The sequence below is a fragment of the Haliotis rubra genome, unplaced genomic scaffold (genome assembly GCF_003918875.1).
Source record: "Haliotis rubra isolate DU_JTF1 unplaced genomic scaffold, ASM391887v1 Scf2, whole genome shotgun sequence".
Lineage (NCBI taxonomy): Eukaryota > Metazoa > Mollusca > Gastropoda > Lepetellida > Haliotidae > Haliotis > Haliotis rubra.
This window is the reverse complement of record NW_025766002.1, coordinates 6,412,633-6,433,734: the sequence shown is the minus strand read 5'-3', so window position 1 is coordinate 6,433,734 and position 21,102 is coordinate 6,412,633. Positions and strand designations below refer to the sequence as shown.

General features: G+C 41.2%; 2 protein-coding genes across 2 annotated transcripts; both read right to left on the bottom strand.

Annotated features, from left to right (window-relative positions):
* Positions 1-2,082: 2,082 nt before the first annotated feature.
* LOC124275434 (opine dehydrogenase-like) lies at positions 2,083-11,078 on the bottom strand. Its single transcript, XM_046711002.1, has 2 exons — positions 10,842-11,078; positions 2,083-3,566 (listed from the first exon to the last, which is right to left on the bottom strand). The coding sequence occupies exon 2, from the start codon at positions 3,547-3,549 to the stop codon at positions 2,344-2,346; it is 1,206 nt and encodes a 401-aa protein (XP_046566958.1). The 5' UTR covers positions 3,550-3,566; positions 10,842-11,078; the 3' UTR covers positions 2,083-2,343.
* An 8,587-nt stretch (positions 11,079-19,665) lies between these two features.
* LOC124275228 (opine dehydrogenase-like) lies at positions 19,666-20,894 on the bottom strand. Its single transcript, XM_046710711.1, has one exon. The coding sequence runs from the start codon at positions 20,892-20,894 to the stop codon at positions 19,692-19,694; it is 1,203 nt and encodes a 400-aa protein (XP_046566667.1). The 3' UTR covers positions 19,666-19,691.
* Positions 20,895-21,102: the final 208 nt, after the last annotated feature.

Below are 21,102 nucleotides of genomic sequence, written 5' to 3'. Positions count from 1 at the left end.
TGAAGGATAAATGCCAACAAGACGTGGCGTGTCTACATGTCAATAGTACCCACGGTACGCCGGTCTTGTGTAGGTCCAAGTAACCCGTGCGGCTAACTCGAATCCGGAGACATAGTTGAGAACACGTCTTTGTTCCTCGCAATATCAATGACTATGCGGTCTGGACCATGCTCAATTATTGACATACCGAAGATATTATTGTTTGGGTATGATGAGTGAGTATGGGTTTACCCCGCTTTTAGCAATATTCCAGCAATATCACGGCGGGGACACTAGAAATGGGCTTCACACATTGTACCCATGTGGAGAATCGTACCCGGGTCTTCGGCGTGGCGAGCGAACGCCCCTGACTATGACATGAAACAGCCATTAAAGTAGTATCTGTTTTCTTAATTGTATTTCATATTAAAACAAGACATAAATTAAAGTAAACTTTTATTGATAAAAATAGACATACAACAAATAACACATATGTGCAACGTCCACAGATGGAGAGCAGAAGGAAATTGGACGTGGGTTGGATTATCGATCTTCAAATTAATAAATAAATAAATAAATATTTGTTTCTGCGGTACACTTTGTCAAAATGTGAAAAAGTTACAAACCTTGTAATTTAAACCTATCCTATGCTATGGTATTCTTTTACTAACAAAACATACTTCATATCAACTTGATTTCCAAAAATATTATCTTGACAAAATACGGTATCCTTAACGAGTGTTCTGTCACTTGAAATAGGGCTCCCTTGCCAAGATACCCCGTTAGGTATAGGGGTATAGTTGTGGATTATGATACACATGAGACTGTGTTAAATTCCACTATAAGATATGCAGAATTTCATAACAACATTTTCAATAATATAACCTTACTTTGTACAATGTAATGATAATGTAAATCGTCTGAAGCGTCTATAAAAGAAAAAGTGAACACTACGGTAGATCTGGTCATGTGCAACACTAAATGCTCAGCAACTAAGTTCCAAAACTATGTCATTCCACGGACAATACCTATGAAAGCAAATGAAAAAAGAGTGACAACTTTTGATTTGCTAAATTAACTGAATATGAATATGCAGACTTGTTTTCTCTAACTTTATCAGATATATTGAACTTTATCAGATATATTTAAAACTGTCTATCAACTATTACCACTACACACTGCACGCTTGTTTAATCCGGAATAAACGGCTAAAGTATCTAGAAGAATCTACACAAGAACGATAGACGTTCTAACAATATGGTCAATGTTATTACAAACGCTGAGCAATAATGAGTGTACGTACAAATATGCTGAACATTCCCCGGCTGTACATAAATCAGCATGTCATACAAGTCGTACGGAGCTCCCGTAGTCACTGAACCGCATCACCACTCACCCTTTGCCCTGGGTTGCCATGCTGCCATCATTTGGTGCCATTTATAACCATTAACAACAGAGTCATGAGACAGCTGCTTTAACCTTGAACTATAACGAGAACACGGCTCATCGTTGGAATTATTTTTCATCTTGTTTCATCTCAAACTATACGTTTCATGAAATATCAAGAGTAACTATGAGATTTTGCAACGAAGATTTAATGCTTATTCACAAATTTTGTTATATTTTCATTTTACCTTCGAATAAATACTAACACATTATTTATATACAGATATATTTTTGTCCAGAAAATATAATTTGCCTCAATGTCATGAAAACATGTGAGAAGAACAGAACTCTTCTGCTTTTAGACGAAAATAATGCAGTTATCGAAACAAATATCTTTCCAATAATAATCCCAGACTGTTCATGTTTATCCATACGGCAAAGGTAGAGTTCAGTATCGTTGTATATCTTGGCATAGTGACCTTACGACTGATTTCATATGAATTTGAAGCACAGTGAGCAAGCATGTCATACACAAGCCAACTTTTTTAATATATATGACGTCAAGAATGGTTTTTGTCCCCATGAGCGAATGATATAAAATGTATTGTTTCAAATCCAGTTTATAATGCCACAGCTCGTGGCTTATACATGTATATCCCTTATATACAGCTGATATCACTCTGAAGATTATTGATGTGTATAGTGGTAAGCATCAATTTAAATATATTTGTATTTTGCACAAAATAAATATATCCATTTATAACTTTTGAGCAAAACTCGGTTGATTTCCAAATATAAGCATAATCCTATTTTAATCATAATCAATAATCCTAACCAGGAATTGTGATAAAATTTATAGCACTTCTATATATCATGAAACTTGTCATATTCGCATCTCAAAATATTTTCGGAACAAGCATGCATTCAACCAAACAGCCTCACATTCTCAATAACTGGTACATGTAAATGATTTGTGTTTTACACAATGTTCAGAAGGTCGTCTAGGGTCTCGAACCCGAACCTTTGAGGACATCTTGTTTCTCCGATGTCTTTCCCCTTCATGTTCCTCCTAACTAGATACTCCTTTCCCATCTTCTCCTGGCACCATTCCAAAACCTTGTCATGCAGAACAGTTTTCACTCCGGCCAGAAGACCAATACCCTTTGAGATCGCCAGTCCTCTTGGCACGTCTTCTGTTAGATATCTGGAGGTAAAATCGGGAACAAATTTGTCGTCCTCTGTTTTGGTCATTGGATGATAAACACTTTCATATGCAGAATTCGTTTTCATCAAACTTAGAAGGTTGCTGGAGTCTTCAACATTATCCATGTACTCTTCCATGAAGAGGTCGTAAAGGGGAATAACCCAATTGAGTTCAATCTTCGGGTTCTTTTTGGTGATGGCTTGGGCTATCTCTACGCATTCCTCGCTGATGCCTGTAAGGAACTTGGCATCCTGTTCTGTGATTCCCTGATAGAACATAGGTTTTGAGTCCAGTGGAGTTCCATCCCAGTCCCTCCATTTCCCGAACATAATGGCTGGGTTAACGATAGTGCTCGTGGCTAGCAGCGGTTCCAGGTAGTTGCCATACCTCTCAAGTGCTGGGAACTCTCCTAGAACATGTTGTAGAACCCCGAATGGATCATAAGGCAGCTTGCTTTTACCTCTGACCATAGTTCCCCGAACGATTTCATTAATACCTAGAATTGCAACATTCCTCCCAAACTCTCTTATCCGGGAAGCGTAGGGCATGGATTCAAAACTAATAACAGCACATCTCTTGGCTTTGGTCTTCAGTGTGCCAAAGCATAGGAACTCAAAGCCAGCATGGCCTGGGAATCCAACGATAGTTGTATCATTTTCCAGATGAGGTGCTATGGCCTGTAGGTATTCCTCTTGTTCCCCTGGCGACACGGTCAAGATGACGAAGTTGGCACCTTTCACAGCCCTGGCTGGATCCTTCGTGACAATTCTCGGCTTGGATTTGACGATTCTTGGTTCATCCTCCCCTTCGTTGATTGAAAGATTCAAGTCCCCTTCCTTCAGAGCGTTACTAAACCTCTCGGCTTCATCTTCGAAAAGGGACAGCACTCTCGATTCTATATTCTCGCGTGAAGCTGCGAGACCTGCTATCACGTGAGCCGGACTTCCGGCTCCACAGACGAGTATCGTGATCTTTGTCATGGCTTATAGGAATGCGTCTGTAAAACAACGGAGATTCTTTTATAAAATATCCATTATATAAACACAACATATTTACTCACAGTAATGAATTAAAAAGCCCACGCGGTTTGATTCTAGTCAACATGTAACCCTTAAAGTACAGTGGCCATTACATACAATTCTTTTCAGTGAAAATATATGTAAATATACCTACTCTTGAGGTAAGATAATAACTGTCGAAAATTCTCTGTTATTTTGGCAACAGTTCAAGCAACATTACGTTATCATACGATTACACATGTGACATGGCATTAATCCAAAACGTGCACGTTGGCTTATCCGCATGCATTCAGAGTTTACTCCAGGTTTTCTATTGTTACATACACAATTGTGGAAAAGATGTAGCAATGGTATTTTAAGAAATAAAACCAAAAAACCATTCGACATACGTTTTAAGGGGTTAGTGTACGAATGAAACAGCAAGACACATACTCACGTGTCCAAGCATGCGGTCGTGTCGCTCCACCTCTTGGAAATCTTATCCTCCCAGTCAGCCAGTGTGTTATGAGAAGGAAACACTCCGCATGCCATGCATGTTTGTATTTATTTAGTCAGGTCAACATGTTAGTTTTTATGGATACGGAAAGCGTGCACTAAACATTAAACATACGGACCGAAATGACTAAGTTTAGTTTTAGGCAGCTTTGAAGGGGTTTTCAGTCACATCATGACCTTTCAGATGAAGGAAGTAATCCCAAAGTGGCTCGAGCTTCTGTGGTGCTGACAGACCAAAATATCATAGGGTCTCAAAGCGCCGGTCACTGAATCCTAAAACGACTAAGGGACGCAACCCTTCACAGCGAATTTTAGTGTACGGGGTCATTAGGCTATTGTCTTGTCGCACTGTTCTTTATACTGAAGCTGATGTATAACAAGCACACCTACAGTTTCTTCTTGCTATTTCCTATGTTGTAGAATTGAGGACAGTAATTACAATCTTTTCCGTAAATGTCGGTGTTTTTTACTTCGAAAACTCTAATTTCGACAGTTAAAACAACAGCTGGGATGAAAAACAAGCAAGCTGAAATATGTCCAAGCAAGCTGAAATATGTCCAAGTTAGCGAATTTTTAGCACCGACAGATGATGAGTAAATCACATTAAACTTCACTTTCTTACCCTATTATACAAGTTTGTCAATGGTCAGAGAAGCGGCATGGGGGATGATCGTGGGATTCAGATGAATATCTAATTATGTTGTTTTCTTACCACAATTATTCCCTTAATGTATTTAACCTCGAAATAACACAGTCCCCGTTATTTTCATAACGGCATATATAACTCTTTTATGAGCCTCATAATGGGATAGCGTGTGTTCTGAGATGAGACATGTGATCAAGAGAGCAAACATTCGTCTCTTGGAGTGATTTTCAATTCAGTTAATATCTAAATCACCGTAATCGTCTCTCACAATAATAGGGACCCGAGGTTCATGTATGTCAGCTTGACCGCAATACAGACGCTGTAATCAGCACCCTCCTGTTTCTGGTGTGGGTTATAAAGACCGATCGCCCTGTGTATCTGTTTCCAACAGCGCTCGTTTAGTTTTCGTACTGGTACACTGAAGGTCGCGTTGAAGGTTTTGGATGATGGAAGCAACGACCCAGAGACACAGAGACTGATGCAAGTGTGCCGGTTTCAAATCGATTCATTCCACCAAAATACGGCACAAGAACAATCGATTTGCGTAGCCGTCATTGTCGCCTGATGCAGCAACCATTTACGACGACGACATTCATTGAGTATACCTTCAAGGTGATAATAAGTGTATCGGCTGTCATTGTAACCGTCCAACTCGGAATTAAACACGTCTTTGTTCTAAGAGCATATATTGACATGTAGACTAGGGCTCTCATGTGATTTTCCGAGTGTTTGAAGACCCAGATCAATGCCATTTAGGTTGTCTTCCGTTACAATTATTGGGAGATGTAGTTTATATCGGACCATTTGCTGAAGTCTTACAGGAGAATCAATTCCAAGTGCTGAGAATCTGATAATTACAAAGTATAACTCGGACATGTCATCGTTGTTCCGAGACAGCTGAAATCGTTGACGTGGTAGACTCAGCTGCTTGTTTCAGGTGATTGAACACCTTGTGATAGACGTCGATAGAGATTATGTATAGCAGTGCTGTATGCGTGAATCAGCATTCGATACACCGATCAAAACCCTCCTGGAATCAGCTGTACAATCAGACGTATTTATGAGAGGGCCGGAGATGTCCGAGACAGTCATTAAAGTGACCTCTTCACTCTCTATACATGAAGAGGGTTATCTGGGTTTCAAATTCACAGGATGCTGACACAATAACGGGGCACTCGAACTTCAGTTAGTGAATGAACGAAACTACGCGATCAGGGGATCAAACTATTGATCAACAGCTCTAGAGACACACGTATTAAGCTTATATACTGACATCCCTTGACAAGTGATTGAGTTTTGGTTTACGCCGCGGTTAGCAATATTCAAGCAATACAACAGCGGGGGACCCCAGTAATTGGCTTCACACATCGCAAGCGTTTGGGGAATCGAACCCGGGTCTTCAACGTGACGAGCGAACGCTATAGCCAATAGGCTACCCCAACGTCCCCGAACGCCATTGATCATTATTTCATACACTGCCTTTACATATGACAGCTTAACCCTATAAGTGACCTGACGAAATTGATATTTACATGACAGTAATGTCTTTTCCGGGTACGCAAGAAGTTGAATAGCCGTGCTATTGTATCAATAAGGGTGGGGAGATGAGGGTGGGGAGATGAGGGTGGAGATGAGAGTGGAATAGCGGGCATATTACACGTGTGTCTCTATATTACCATAGCTGTCATTTACCAATAGCTCGTCAGGAATCGGATCAGCAAAACATATTCACAAACTGTCTTCCATGCAGAGAGCGAGTTGAAACTAGATCTGACAGCTGATCTCCTCTGAGACCACTAACTTATTGATGACCAATATCCAGGCTTTGGTGGGCTGAAGCAATCATGGAACAAAACCCAAACAACGATCTGCTTTTTTTGTTAATAAGCCCTTGTCTGTGTCATAACTATCACTTAAATCCAACAGAAGCCAAAGGCAATTCTGACTGAAATTGATTCTATGGAATGGATAGTAAATTTTAGTTTTTGTGACAGTTTGATATCTTTCTCGATGTGATGTGTGTAATAATAGACAAAACATATCGAAATCCGTTTGGGTTACGAATGAAATAAAGTCCTACTCAGCTAATAGCAAGTACACTGCCTGAGCGCATAAAAACCCTCCTTTATGTTCGAGAGAATTATGGCCTGAAGTCCCAGTTGACAGAACAAATGCTACCGAATCTGTTCTCGCCTCTTAACTGGATTATATCGCTGACGTCAGGAACTGGAATCCCCAGCTGTCACATGTCATATCTGTATCGCTTTGTTTCCATTAGCAGTCAGTGATGGATAGTGTGTTTTTGTAGTAGCATTAAGCTGCATAGCAACAAGCGTAACTTAGCACGCTTAACCGGTGGTCAATAGGGTGAGCATCACTGCACTCGGTTTGGGTTCGAGGAACCGCTATCTTTTCCTATTCTCTGGCAGCAGTGTGGTTAGGTAAGTGTGAAACATTGGTTTGTTTAGCGTGCTGTGTGTCATTTGAAAAAAAGAGAAGAAAATCGTAATATTTAATATTCAGGGTTTAGGGCTAAACATAATTAACAATCATTCTCTAAAAGGATCATATGTTAGATTTGCTTTTCTAATTGTCGAAACATGTGATAGAGAACGGTCAGAAAATATCTGTATGCAATCTGAAACGGAAGAAAATCTTGATCTATTTGGCATATATGTTTGTTTCATGGTATTGAGTGAGTGAGTTTAGTTTTACGCCGCTTTTAGCAATATTCCAGCAATATTACGGCGGGGAACACCAGAAATGGACTAACACATTGTGCTTCATTGTATTGAACTGTATGAGAACCACCATATTTCGGACCGATGGGTGCATGTACCTTAAATCTACATCTGTTGTGCCCCCCGCCGTGATATTGCTGGAATATTGCTAAAAGCGGCGTAAAACCATTCTCACTCACGTATCTCAGGACTAGAGGACATGTGACCGCAGTATTCCAATAGGTGACTAGTCCGGGCAGTGTTTTAAAATTTAAAATGATCACCACTAATGTATGACTAATCAATTGTCATGGATAAAAATCCACGTTCATTCTCTACTAAGATGTAATTCAGCAGTGACATATTCTTCTATGCACTCTTTACGCTGATAATATTATGACTTCATTGATTTGGGCACGGGATCAGCCAGTACCAATATCCCAAGGGCTGAAACGATTGCTTGCAACATTCGAGAACTCTAATGTTTTACAAGCGTTTTATGGCAAACATGTACAGGGCAACTCCAAATCTGCATATGGGTGGCAGAAATTATGTCCGATGCAGGTCCCTATATGTTTAGCAATATGTTCCCGTCTAATTTTAGTTGAACAATTAATTTGTCTTTGCACGTGTTTTTGTGGCGGGTGCCGCCGATGGGGGGAAGGATACACCCACCTTTTCGAGAACACGTGGTTCAATTATTATTTGACAGTGCTCATAAATACATGCTCATCATACAGCGGACACGTAAATGCAACTCTGCCTTTAGCAGAGATTTCTGCTATATGGATACGGAAAGGGTTTGTCAACATTTTAACAAGTCCTTCCTTTTACAACATGATCATGGCTGGGTGCAGGGGATCATGTTGGTTAATGCACAGAGGTAACATTTCTTCTGATGGTAAACCTCCGTGGTGTAGTGGTTAGAGCGTCTACCCGGAGAGCGGAAGGTCGCGGGTTCGATCTCCGACCGCGTAATACCAAAAGACGTTAAAATATGGTACTTGTTGGTCCCTGCCTGGTGCTCGGCATTAATGGGTACAACAAGGACAGGTCGGCTCGGAGTCAGTCTAATGTGTCTGAGTGGGGTATTCATGCTTCACTGCGGTATGGGCTCAGTGGGCTAGCACTATAAAACCAGCTTAAGTCTGGGCTAGTACAAGCAGCCGCACATACACATACACACGCTTGCACGTCCTCATATGAGCGAAATATTCTCAAGCACGACGTAAAACCCAATTTCACCTCACCTCACCTCTGAGAGTAAACAATAAGTATCAACAGTGAAGCATGCATGCCAGCCAACAGTGAGGAAGTCGGGTGTTTTTATGCCGCTTTCAGAAACATTCCACTAACTTCCCACATATTGATACTAAACATAGCATCTATATGGGGAATCGACACTAAAATTGAGAGGGTAAGTATGGTTTTCTCCGCCTTTTTGCAATATCACAGCGCAGGAGACCAGAAATGGGCTTCACACATTGTACCCAGAAGGGAATCAAACCCGGGTCAACGGCATGACGAGCAAACGCTTTACCACTAGGCTACCCTACTCCCCTACTTGTGTGTAACGTTTGAACGCTTTAAACCTCTAGACTCTCTATATATTCCTCCCAGCCCAGTGGTTTACCTCAAGGTTAGTTTGTTATTAAACGCCGCCCTGAAGGTATTCCATCTACATAACTGCCGCTGTACGTGAAGGAAACCTCCTTGTTCGTGATACAGCGTCAGTCGGCAGTAAAGTCTGCTTGACACTTAACACTCAGCGTGATGTCTGGCACCACATGTGGGCGTCTGTTTACGGTGCATCAGCTCTTGTTACCCCGGCGACGCAGTTCCTGTAGATGGTTCACCAGCTGCAGCTACACAGCTATTATGAGGAGTTATTTACCTGACTATATATCAACACGATAATCAGATCACACACACATCTTCAACTACACAGCAGGTTCAAGTATGTATCAATCTATTTCAGTGTATGGAGAGTTCTTCCTAGACCATTGATCCCCATATGGAGAATCGAACCCGGGTTTTCGGCGTGACGAGTAAACGCTTTAACCACTAGGCTACCCCACCACCGCCGTTGATTAATTACATCCATCTTCTCAATCCTTTTGAAAGAATACACCCAAGAAAATGGTTGTATCGGAGGAGTGTCCTAAAGTGTTTCCGCTATCTAAGCAATGTTTCTCTTACAAAGACTAAGTATACCAGGTCAAGGCACGGTACGTCCAATATTATTACAATACACAGTTATGGTCGTCTCAAAACGTTTTCAGTTATTTTACTAATGTACTAACAATTTCCATTATTCATGTTTGGTTAGAAACTCCAGCTGTGTGTGCCTACTCATCAGAGCAACGCGACAATGGAACGCGGATATATTGGGGGTTGTTGTAACAATATCCCCCTTTTGCTAATAATAGACAAGGAACAGGGGTGAAGGTAACTTAAGGCTGATTCTGTATGCAGCACGTGAACTGAATACATTTACTGTGCATGCGTCGATAACATATTAAGAATATTAATTTTTCAGGACAATTATTAGTAAAATTTAGCGGACGAGCAATTAATAACAATTAATTAGATGTGTAACTTCGAGTGCTAATAATTTTATGAGTGTCACTAATGCTGTACTGCAGTATATGGGGAATATTCGTTAATTAGGATCAATTTAACTGAACAAATCCAGCAGCACAGGGTAGAGAACGTTTAATCATCGGTCAAGGCCACATCCACACACGCACGCGCATACAGAGCGGGCCCGACTGCGTTCTCGTGTACTTAAGTATGGTTCATATGGCTGAGTGAGAAAAGAGAGATAGACTGTGATAAGAATATAGACATAATGATTTGGCAGTGATTCCTCAGAACAAGGAACATGCATGGAACATGCATTAGGCACATGTTAGAACGCGCATCAAGCACGCGCGAGTAACACGTGTCGCTCTGTTACTTATATCTTCAAGTGGACAATACTGATGCTAAGTTACGGCTGTTAGGCAGCTTTAAGTCACTTAGTGTTTGCCAGTGCTTAAATACGACCAAAATCAATATGAAGGCCCCTCAAGGATTTGTAATTCAATACTCAGGATCAAAGACTCGTGCCGCAGGTGTCGAAATCAGGCCTGTTACAGGTTGTTTCTTACATTTCAATCTATATGTCAGCGTTATCAATAGTATTTTACAAAATATATATTCTCCATTTTCTTAAATGCGTTCTAGAAACTAAAGGTACAGCGCAGTGGGTTCTAAAAATAGCCAAGTTGTGAAACTCGAAACCCGCTGAAATTAGGAACCGATTGCACACACTTAGAACACAAGATTAGTAAAACGACTATAACATACTCCAAACCCATGCCAAAGATCCCAACAGAAAACACACATACCTCCAAGTGTCCAAAGCTGAACCTGGTCCTAACGGAGATAGTTGGTAACACGGCAAAGCGGAAGCAACGAGCAGCAGACGACACCTTCCCGGCGCATTGACCTCTTATGGGAAACACAAGCACTCGGCGGAGGAATACTGTTCAGTTGGGGATGAGCAGACTTGTCTGTTTCAATGAAGACGTGGGCTGGCAATGAGTGTACCCTGACCGTGTACACTATGTCGAGAATGTTGGCGCTGCACGAGCCGGTGCTGTTACGACATCATCCTCGTAACGCAAGGGTTACGTCACTATGGACGTCAGGCAATGGACTCAAGGTCAAGCTAATTATGCAGGGGAAGAATTTCATGGGCACTGTTTCGGAGCGGTGATGCACACTTGAAAAGTAAAGTGTGCCACGTGATACTCTGTGCACTCTACTACTCTCTCTCTCTCAACACCCCCCCCCCCCCCTCTCTCTCTCTCTTCCTCTCTCGCTTCATGTCGACCTTAGCATTGCTGAAAGGGCGATTAATGCAGTTCAGGGACTGAGACAAATCTCTCTCACTGACTCTCTCTCTCTCACTGACTCTCTCTCTCTCACTGACTCTCTCTCTCTCTCCTCTCTCTCTCTCTCTCTCTCTCTCTCTCTCTCTCTCTCTCTCTCTCTCTCTCTCTCTCTCTCTGTACCTTACATATGTGTAATGTCCAAAAATGTTTCAATTACAACCAGACAATTTGACAGACTACGTAAAAACCACATATCTCCTCTTTATTTTGTTTGTCTAGAAGTATTGAATATCAAAGAAATATATCCTCAGGTATCTGTATATTGCAATAATCACCATTGTGATATGTTGTGATGTGAAATTGTCAGGTTCTGTAATTATGAAAACAAATCACTTAATCCTTTTTTTCAATCAGTCGGATTTATGGGGGATTAGTAGGATTTATATAGGTACTTGACTTACTCTATGGTTATTTTGAAAACTGAACATCTGCGTTTTCGAGACCATTAAGGCTTCGTGCAGTACGGGGCTTTCTGACCTGTCCGAACAAAGCTGGACTTCGTGTCACCCGTGTACGTAGATCATAGAGTATGTGTGCAGAACAATCTAGGAACTTGGCAGATGGTGTGGAACTGGAGGAGCCTAATCGATCCCCTCTGTCGGTGTGTAATTACATACCGTCAAGGTCGGTGTTCTCGGATTACCGCTCATCTGTACGCGCTCTCCAAGACTAATTATAGTCCAGATATAACATATAGTCCTGATGTAACCTATAATCCTGATGTAACCTATAATCCAGATGTAACGTATAGTCCTGATGTAACCTATAATCCAGATGTAACCTATAGTCCTGATGTAACCTATAATCCAGATGTAACCTATAATCCTGATGTAACCTATAATCCAGATGTAACGTATAGTCCTGATGTAACCTATAATCCAGATGTAACGTATAGTCCTGATGTAACCTATTATCCAGATGTAACGTATAGTCCTGATGTAACCTATAATCCAGATGTAACGTATAGTCCTGATGTAACCTATTATCAAGATGTAACGTATAGTCCTGATGTAACCTATAATCCAGATGTAACGTATAGTCCTGATGTAACCTATAATCAAGATGTAACGTATAGTCCTGATGTAACCTGTAATCCAGATGTAATGTACAGTCCTGATGTAACGTATAATCCAGATGTAACGTATAGTCCTGATGTAACCTATAATCCAGATGTAACGTATAGTCCTGATGTAACATGTAGTTCAGGTATCACATCGTTATTATTGTTAAAATATAATAAAATAGCAAAACTTAAGGAGTCACTTCATTCCAGGTGTTGAAAAGCTGTTGAGAATGGGAAGCCGGGGATCAGAAGGGAATAATAATTGATTTACGACATACACGCTGTAGGCTTTGTAAGAGGACTAAAGTACTGTCGGAAATAGAAAAGAATGTTTTTAGGCTGTTACTCTGTATCCCTAAAATTTACACAACTGCAAGTAGCATATGTTGAAATAACCCACATCGGCCTAACTGGGCGTTCAGGGAGATGCGTAATAGGATATCCAGAAGTGCATGTTTACTCGTAAAATCGGGCAAAACTTCAAACAAATACTAATAGCTGCTGAAAACAATAGATCAGGCTAAAGATAGCAATTAGGTCGCTCAGCCAGGTATGACGACGGACCGTCGACTCACCTGGCATGATATGCACGTGCTGCTACAGGCACAAGGGGTTATCTCAAAGATATTTTATGCTTTTTTCATGTGTATTGAATATGTCTCATCTATTGATTATTATCTTGCGTGTCTTTCATAACGTTTATGTTAAGATGTGTAAAAGAATATGATACCCATAAAAAAGCTTAAATCAACTATTGTATTAAATTCTCAAAATATATAGGTGGCAAGACCACCCCAAGATCGACAGGACTGGATATTTTTTGTTAATTGTTAAGACATGCCGTTTACTTCCACCAGTTTAATTCCCCTAAAGGATTATCTTATCGTAGCTGATATCTCTATCCCCTAGTACGACCCCAACCACCGTCTGCGACACCCGTCCTGGTTTTGCTTTTGAGACGACCCCTCCTACCTGTTTCTTTTTATAGTGACAGCGAGGCTCCATGGTAGCTACATCCTTAATAGTTTCAGTATTAAAGTTAGTATTTTTTACGTCAGCTATCGTTTACAATGAAGCTAAGTCTAGTTTCAAAATAGACATTTCAAAAGTGTCCTTTGAAATACAATATCATCGCGCACTAATTTGCATAAACCCATGGTCTGTTCCGAATAAGTTGCTTTGGACTTAGAAAAAACCCGCATTGCTCATTTCTGCACTAATCTCTCCTCAGTAAAGTCCTTTTTTCACGTTTCCTATCTCCCTACCACTGAGACTGTAGTTAGGCCGAACTTAGTTTTACAGATATTTCACACTTTCACATTTTAACTTCATAAATTGTAGATATATATGTGAAAAAACAGTTTTTTTCTATTTCCGACAGTACTTCAGCACCTCCCCTAATAACACCGTTCCCGTAACCCAACAATTTACACCAACATTGAATCAAGGAAATTATATGGCCGTGTTTCTACTTGAAAGAGTGATACATACATAATTGGTAGCTTTCAGTATAACGCCTATGATTGGGTACCATGTGTTCTCTGGTGGCAGGATGTCGTATTCTGACGAATCTAAACTGAGATTTGATGACGATTCCTGCGACATTTCGTCATAAGAGATGTGGAATGTGGTTTAACGTCAGTCAGAATTATTAGACTCAAATAGCGACACCCATGCACGTGTGTGTGAGAGGACATACTGAATCTGTGCCGACCAGTCGTCGTTCTATTCTCTTCATGCGAGCGACAGTCAGGGCAACAACAAGTACCATCTTTAAATAAACGTCTTATGGTATGAGGCGACTAGGGAATCAAACTACTGATCAACAGACCTCCAGACACACGTATTAAGCATATTTATTGACGTCCCTTGACAAGTGAGTGAGTATTGTTTTACGCTGCTTTCCAGCAATATCACGGCAAGGGATACAAGAGTGAATGAGTGAGTTTGGTTTCACGCCGCTTTTAGCAATATTCCAGCAATATCACGACGGGGGGACACCAGATTTAGGCCTCACACATTGTGCCCATGTGGGGAATCGAACCCGGGTCTTCGGCGTGACGAGCGGACGCTTTAACCACTAGGCTACCCTACCGCCCTAAGGGATACAAGAAATGGGCCTCACAAATGTCCATGAAGGCAATCGAGCCTGACGCCTTAACCACTTGGCTGCCCCACCGACACTCTCTGTCAGGAGCAGGTTCACAGGCTTCTCGTCTTCCTTTAACCGATTTACTCGTAAGAAAGTTATTATGGTACGCGTTTGTGGCTTCCGATTGATCATTATTATCAATGTATGTATTATGAGTGTATGTTGCATTGATTAATTGTAGGCATGGTTTTCGTTAATGGGTTTATTAGCCAATAATAGATTTGGCCCGCCTTGGCCCGGCCCGGCCCGACTTTTAGGCCATCCCAGCTAGATGTGAACCGTGTCAGTTGGGTGGATGTGGCGCTCTCTTAGTTCATGTTCATGTGTAGTTGTTGAAGTTCCAACAGAACACACACGATGTCTGTCATACAGACCCTAAAACAAATATATCCAAGAAAGCCTATGCGAGTCTACAATATGTGGCAAGTCTAGATTTCCACAGTTTCTGAAAATAAAGAAATTCTCTGGGCTTCGTTTCCTTATATTTCATTATTATTTTCGTTCAAATATATTCATTACAGAGACTACACACAGTCTAAATTGAGTCAGTTAGATCCATGCAGTGCCATATTGATCACGAACAAGAACATTTCCTATAATTTGTTGACGCCATAGAACCAAACCATAATATAACACCACTTGTCGTAACCAATGACAACAGTTTTCAGTGATTATGAAACCTTTCCCCATGTCACCATGGCTTGTTGGTCTGCTACTAAGTCCAGCCCGGTAAAACGAACACAGAGAAACATCTGTCACTGGGCAGTTCGCGTGGTTGGAGGCTGTCGTGACATCTGTCAAAGACTTTGCGTGGAATGCCAGGATTAATGGTCTGTGGGTGGGTGTCTGACCAGAAGGTCTATGTGCATCCTGTAGGTAATAGATACAGGGCAGACGGGAGTCATTAGCGGGAAATTGCTTTTAATAGATTTTATCAATCAAAATATCTCATTTCAACTTTTGGGTTATGATATTTGTAACATTCATAGTGGCTATTTATCTCCGAACATGCATATTGATATTCAGATTGCATTTTGTCATGCATAACTGCTTGAAAAATATCATTGAATTTTCTATGTTGGTTTTGTAAAGCATAATTACTAGCTTACTTATTTTTATTTTTATTTGCAGAAAGGGCTAGGCAGAAGGGACAAAAATGCGGTTCGGGGCCGGTGAGACAGACTGAGGTTAGGTGGCCAGACTCACGGACTTAATTGTATCACTATTGCATAGATTAGCTGGTCCTGATTCGATTATTTTCAGTTCGACGTCATAAAGCTTGAATAGTGCACAGTGCGGCGTTAACCGATAAGTAACAACTCTAAAATGACGTTATTTATGTTTAATGAAATGTTTAAATATTGCAGTGTTCATAATGAACCTACCCCTGACACCTTGTTGACTGGAACTGGATGTGTAAAACACATCCGGGTTGACAATAAGCTTCGAGTGACCTTGATGAATTGTTGAGAACCATGATGAGAGTACTGTCTGCGGATATTTGTAAAATGTTCAAAAGAAAACACAGAATGACATTCAAAAGTTATAATGCACTCACACTATTATTATAATTTTATCAATATTATAGTTTAATTCAATACCGGCAAGTCAGTACTAAAAGGTTTAAGATCACCTTGTAAAGTACCAACGTCCTATCATAGTATGTGTTCATGGTTTATGCATTCAGGCTCTGGAAGTGAACGCTTTTATCTCTTTCTACTCTTTTCTCTGAGACATCTTTCTAATTGAGCGTATTTATGAAACGTCTTTATTCCTTTAGATGCGAATTTTGAAAGATCTGCTGAATAATCATATATTTTTTTTAATACTATTTTATACTATTTATCAAATTATATTTGCACACATATCATATTATATTCCATACTTTGTCTCTCCGAAGACCCAGGCGTCAAACCTTACTCACTCACTGTTGTTCTGTTCTGCCGTGACCTGTGATGTAGCATGCAAGAGTTACCAGCCTCAAACCATTAAAAAAACTATCGATTCGGTACGTGTATCTCATACCTGGCCCAACGAGGTCTTATTGGTTTTCTTGAACCCGTTCAGTCTGGCCGGATTTTCAATTTGGCCAGACGCCATCGCTTTTAGCGTCGTGAGATGTTGTATGACTGACGATACATGGTTGTCGCTGTTATGGAAGGCTGCTTTAAAAAAGGGTTGGTCTGATTGTCTGGCTTGTCTTCCAATCGCCGTCGCATGCCTGGAGCAGCACCGTCGGGTGACAGACAACAAGTGAGTGAGTTTAGTTTTACGCCGCGCTCGTCAATATTCCAGCTACATGGCGGCAGTCTGTAAATAATCGGGTTCCGACCAGACAATCCCGTGATTAACAACATGAGCATCAATGTACGCAATTGGGATACGATGACATGTGTCAGCCAAGTCAGCGAGCCTGACCACCCGATGCCGTTAGTCGCCTCTTACGATAAGCAGGGTTACTGAAGATCAATTCTAACCAGGATCTTCACGGGTGACAGGCAACAAACATTTTGTAATGAAAATTGTATAAGCGGCCGGCGTTGCAGTAAGACAGGGCATGCTAACGGTTTTCGCGAAAACCTGGTGTCAATATTGATTTGCAGTGGTTCATTCAGACCAATCAGAGGTCATGGGCATTTGCTAATGCTGTCAAGCGTTTGCTCGTCACGCCGGATACCGGGTTCGACTCCCAGATGATGTGCAAAATGTGAAGATCATTTCTGGTGTCAACGGACGTGATATTGTTGGAATATTGCTAAGAGCTGTACAAATATACTAACTAACTCACTTACTCATGCTGTTAGACGCTGTTGTCCCTGGCCCAATTTCTACTTTTTCATTTACAGACCTTGTTTTTGTTTGTTTGTTAGTTGTTGCTTTTATCATTTTTATTGCCGGTTCTCACTGTTACTTAAAACTACAGTCCGGCTCATCGGCTGTCTTTCGCCAGAGGATTACCACCATCTTATCACAATAACGTTGTGAAGGAGCCACGTTTGCGTTGTCACGTCGTGCCAGGATTGATCGAAATGTCTTCGCCCCATCAGGGCTAATGGTACCGGGCACATTGCTGTAAAGGGCATAATTTCTGTATAAATTGCCTTCTGTCTGTGTTTTAGAAATGAGAATCTCTGCTCTCTCGTTTGTCCGACAAGATCGTTATTTACGCAAATAATAGGAGACAGAACTGTCTGCCAAACAGACCCATAAGTAAAAAACCCGATATAGCCCATGCGAATCCATAAAGCGAATCCTGAAAATGAAGAAAGTCTCTACTAGACTCTTGGCTTCTTTTTAAATTTTATGAAGATAATTTAGGATTTTTTTTTCTCTTTGTAAATTATGCTAATTTCAGGGACTAGTCTGTGGATCTATGTACACTGTACAGCATTGGCGGTTGTGCCTGTTATGTCTGTACGTCTTCAGCAACCTGCTCTTCAATCTCCATCAGAAGAAGCAATCCACTCCCTCATGTCCAAACGCCATGAGTCTTATTCGCGACCTTAGTGATGTATTGTCACAAGCAGTTTTCTAAGTAGGGGTTGTTCTTTTGCATTGCAAAGATACGGCATCAAGATTGTCTGCCGCAGCGTGTCAAGATGGATCATCAGATTGTTGTCTGATGGCGATCAGGGTGTGCACGCTTGTCACAAGTGGTCACACAATTTGTTGGTCTACTTCAGCCCAATTTTAGACGAGGATGGTAATACAGAACGTATTAATTCATTCTCTCCACTTTATGCTAAGAACCACCAAACCTCCCTTTTCCATTTCTAAAACTAATACCAATCATTGTTTGTGTTGTAGGGACTGGGAAACAGTGTAGTGGGTACGTGAATTATATTTGGGGAAACGTGAACCGTCGTTACATTCGACCAAAACTGAAGCACAATTTAATTTGGTCTAAAATTGCTAACATAGAAGTAACATACAACCTTTTATAAAGGCATCATATGTAAAGGACAATCATATGTCAACAAATTGAATATGGTATATATAAACAAATTAAATACTGATATATAAACTTTTTAAGGCAGTTAAAGGAATATAGTCCAGGTTTGGACAACTTTCGTTATTACGCAGATGGTGAATATTGCCAACCGTTATTAGCAACATGTTATTTGCTGCCTTACAGTGATGAGCGAGATAACAGTCTTAGTCGTGGTACCACAAAGATAATGGAGATATATTAACGTGAGTTTCATAGACGTAATTGATGTTTCACTGAGGCAATCGATGACGCTAGTGTCTATGATGTTAGAACATTGTAGTTCATCTCGGCCCTTGTTTCACAGACGTAATTGGGTTGCAGGATTGAGTTTCTCTCCTCCGACGTTCATCAGACAGCCGAGGATACATCTTGCGTCTTTGCTGGCTGTAGTGTTATCCAACTACATGCCAGCGATCTTTATATATTCTGGACTAGTGATTGCCGCCATGACCATCCATCCACAGAGCTACATCATTTGAAACTGTTGCTGTCAGCTTCTGTTCATCAGAGGTATAACAATGGAAGAGAGTCAACACCTATTCCCATCCTTGTGGCGACAGTAATAAAACCTGTTCATACTTATATACAGAGTAATAAAGTGGTTATGACATAAGTAGGCTGAAGGCAACGTATATAACGTCCGTTCCGAATACTAGACTCGTACAAACCCGTCTCAGTTAGGGTAAGGTTCACTCACTCAGTCCGTATAACCATAAATTGTCCTTGAACAATCTTTAAATGTTATACTGTCACTCCCTGAAGCAATGGCTGTTTAAGGTACCCAAGTCAAGTCAAAAGGAGTTTATTTGTAAGGAGGCCAGGGGCCCATATACAAGATATAACTATACATAGTTAACAAGAGCATACAAATAAAATCTTAAGTGTTTCTAAATACATATTTCTTTTTATATATGCATGGTAAATGTAATACTGTACACGTCTGATTAAATTTTCCTGAGTTGTACATATCAGCCTTTTAAATTTATGGATAGAAGGGAATTTCCAGGGAAATTCCCAGGAAATTCCCAGATCCACTTCAAGAGATATACGTATATAAGCAAAGCTCGGGTTATCCAAGATTATTTTAATATATTCTTACTTAATGCGGAGCAGATCTTCAAGGGTATTGTACCCATACTTCTGAGGACATCTGGTCTCCTTGACATCCTTTCCAGTCAGATCTGTTCCCACCAGGTACTCCTTACCCAGCTTCTTCTGGCACCATGCCAGAACCTCATCATGGTAGGGAGTGGGCACCCCGGCAATCAGTGCAATGCCTTTGGTTACCACTATACCATCAGGGACATCTTCCACCAGATAGCGGTATCTGAAGTTGGGCGAGAACTTGCCATTCGGTTCATCAATCATAGGGTGAACTAGACCATCGTAGGCTGAGTTGGATTTCATGATCGTGAACAGGTTTGTTGGGTCACCAATTGTGTCCTTGTAGTCCACTCTGTAGCAGTCTTGCAGGTGGACAACTCCCGAGAGGTCAATGTCTGGACGTTTGGCGGTGATGGCACGGGCAACTGCCACGCACTCATCACTGATCCCGCTCAGATACTTAATCTGAGTCTCATCTAAGCCTTGATAGAAAAGAGGTTTCTCGGACAACGGCTGTCCGTTCCAATCTCTCCATTTGGCGTACATTATTGGAGGGTGTACAATAGACTTGGTGTCCAGGATTGGTGCCAAGTAATGCTTGCCGACTTCCAGTTTGGTCTCTGGGCCAATAACAGCTTGAAGAACCTCGCAAGGGTCTTTATCTGGATTGCTTTCACCCTTGAGGATGGAACCCTGAAGATGAACTTTAAGACCAAGAACTGTGGCGCCCTTTCCGAATTCATTTATCCGACATGCCCATGGAAGGGATTCAAAGTTAATGATTGGACACCTACGAGCTTTGTCTTTCAGGATATCTAGGCACTGGAACTCAAACCCGGGTTGCCCGGGGAAACCAACAATTATTGTGTTTGGTTTTATGCATGGTTCAATGGCTTCGAAATACCCTTGATGGGTAAATGCTGGCACACAAAATATAATCATGTGGGCGCCCTCTATTGCCTTGGCTGGGTTTTTGGTTATGAGAGCTGGTTTAGATTTCACAGTGACATCCCCAACACTTTCATGGAGGTTAATAGTCAAGCCTTCGTCCCCCATAGCTTTCGTCCATCTCTCTGCCTCGTCTTTGAAAAGGGTTAGAATTCTCGCTTCCGTGTTCTCGCGAGATGCTGCGAGACCTGCTGTCACATGGGCTGCGTTACCAGCCCCGAGGATAAGAACAACCAACTTTGTCATGCTTGCAGTCTTGGGGAGTCAGGAAAGTTGCACCTGCAAGAATAGAGAATGCGTCATCAATATCTTTGCAACATGTGATCGGCAGTTTGAGAGGAAACCTTGTCATAGTGAGTGAATTTGGTTTCGCCGGTTTTAGCATTATAACAATATCATGACACCAGAAATGGGTTTCACAAACTTGGGGAATCAAACCCGGATCTTCGGCGTG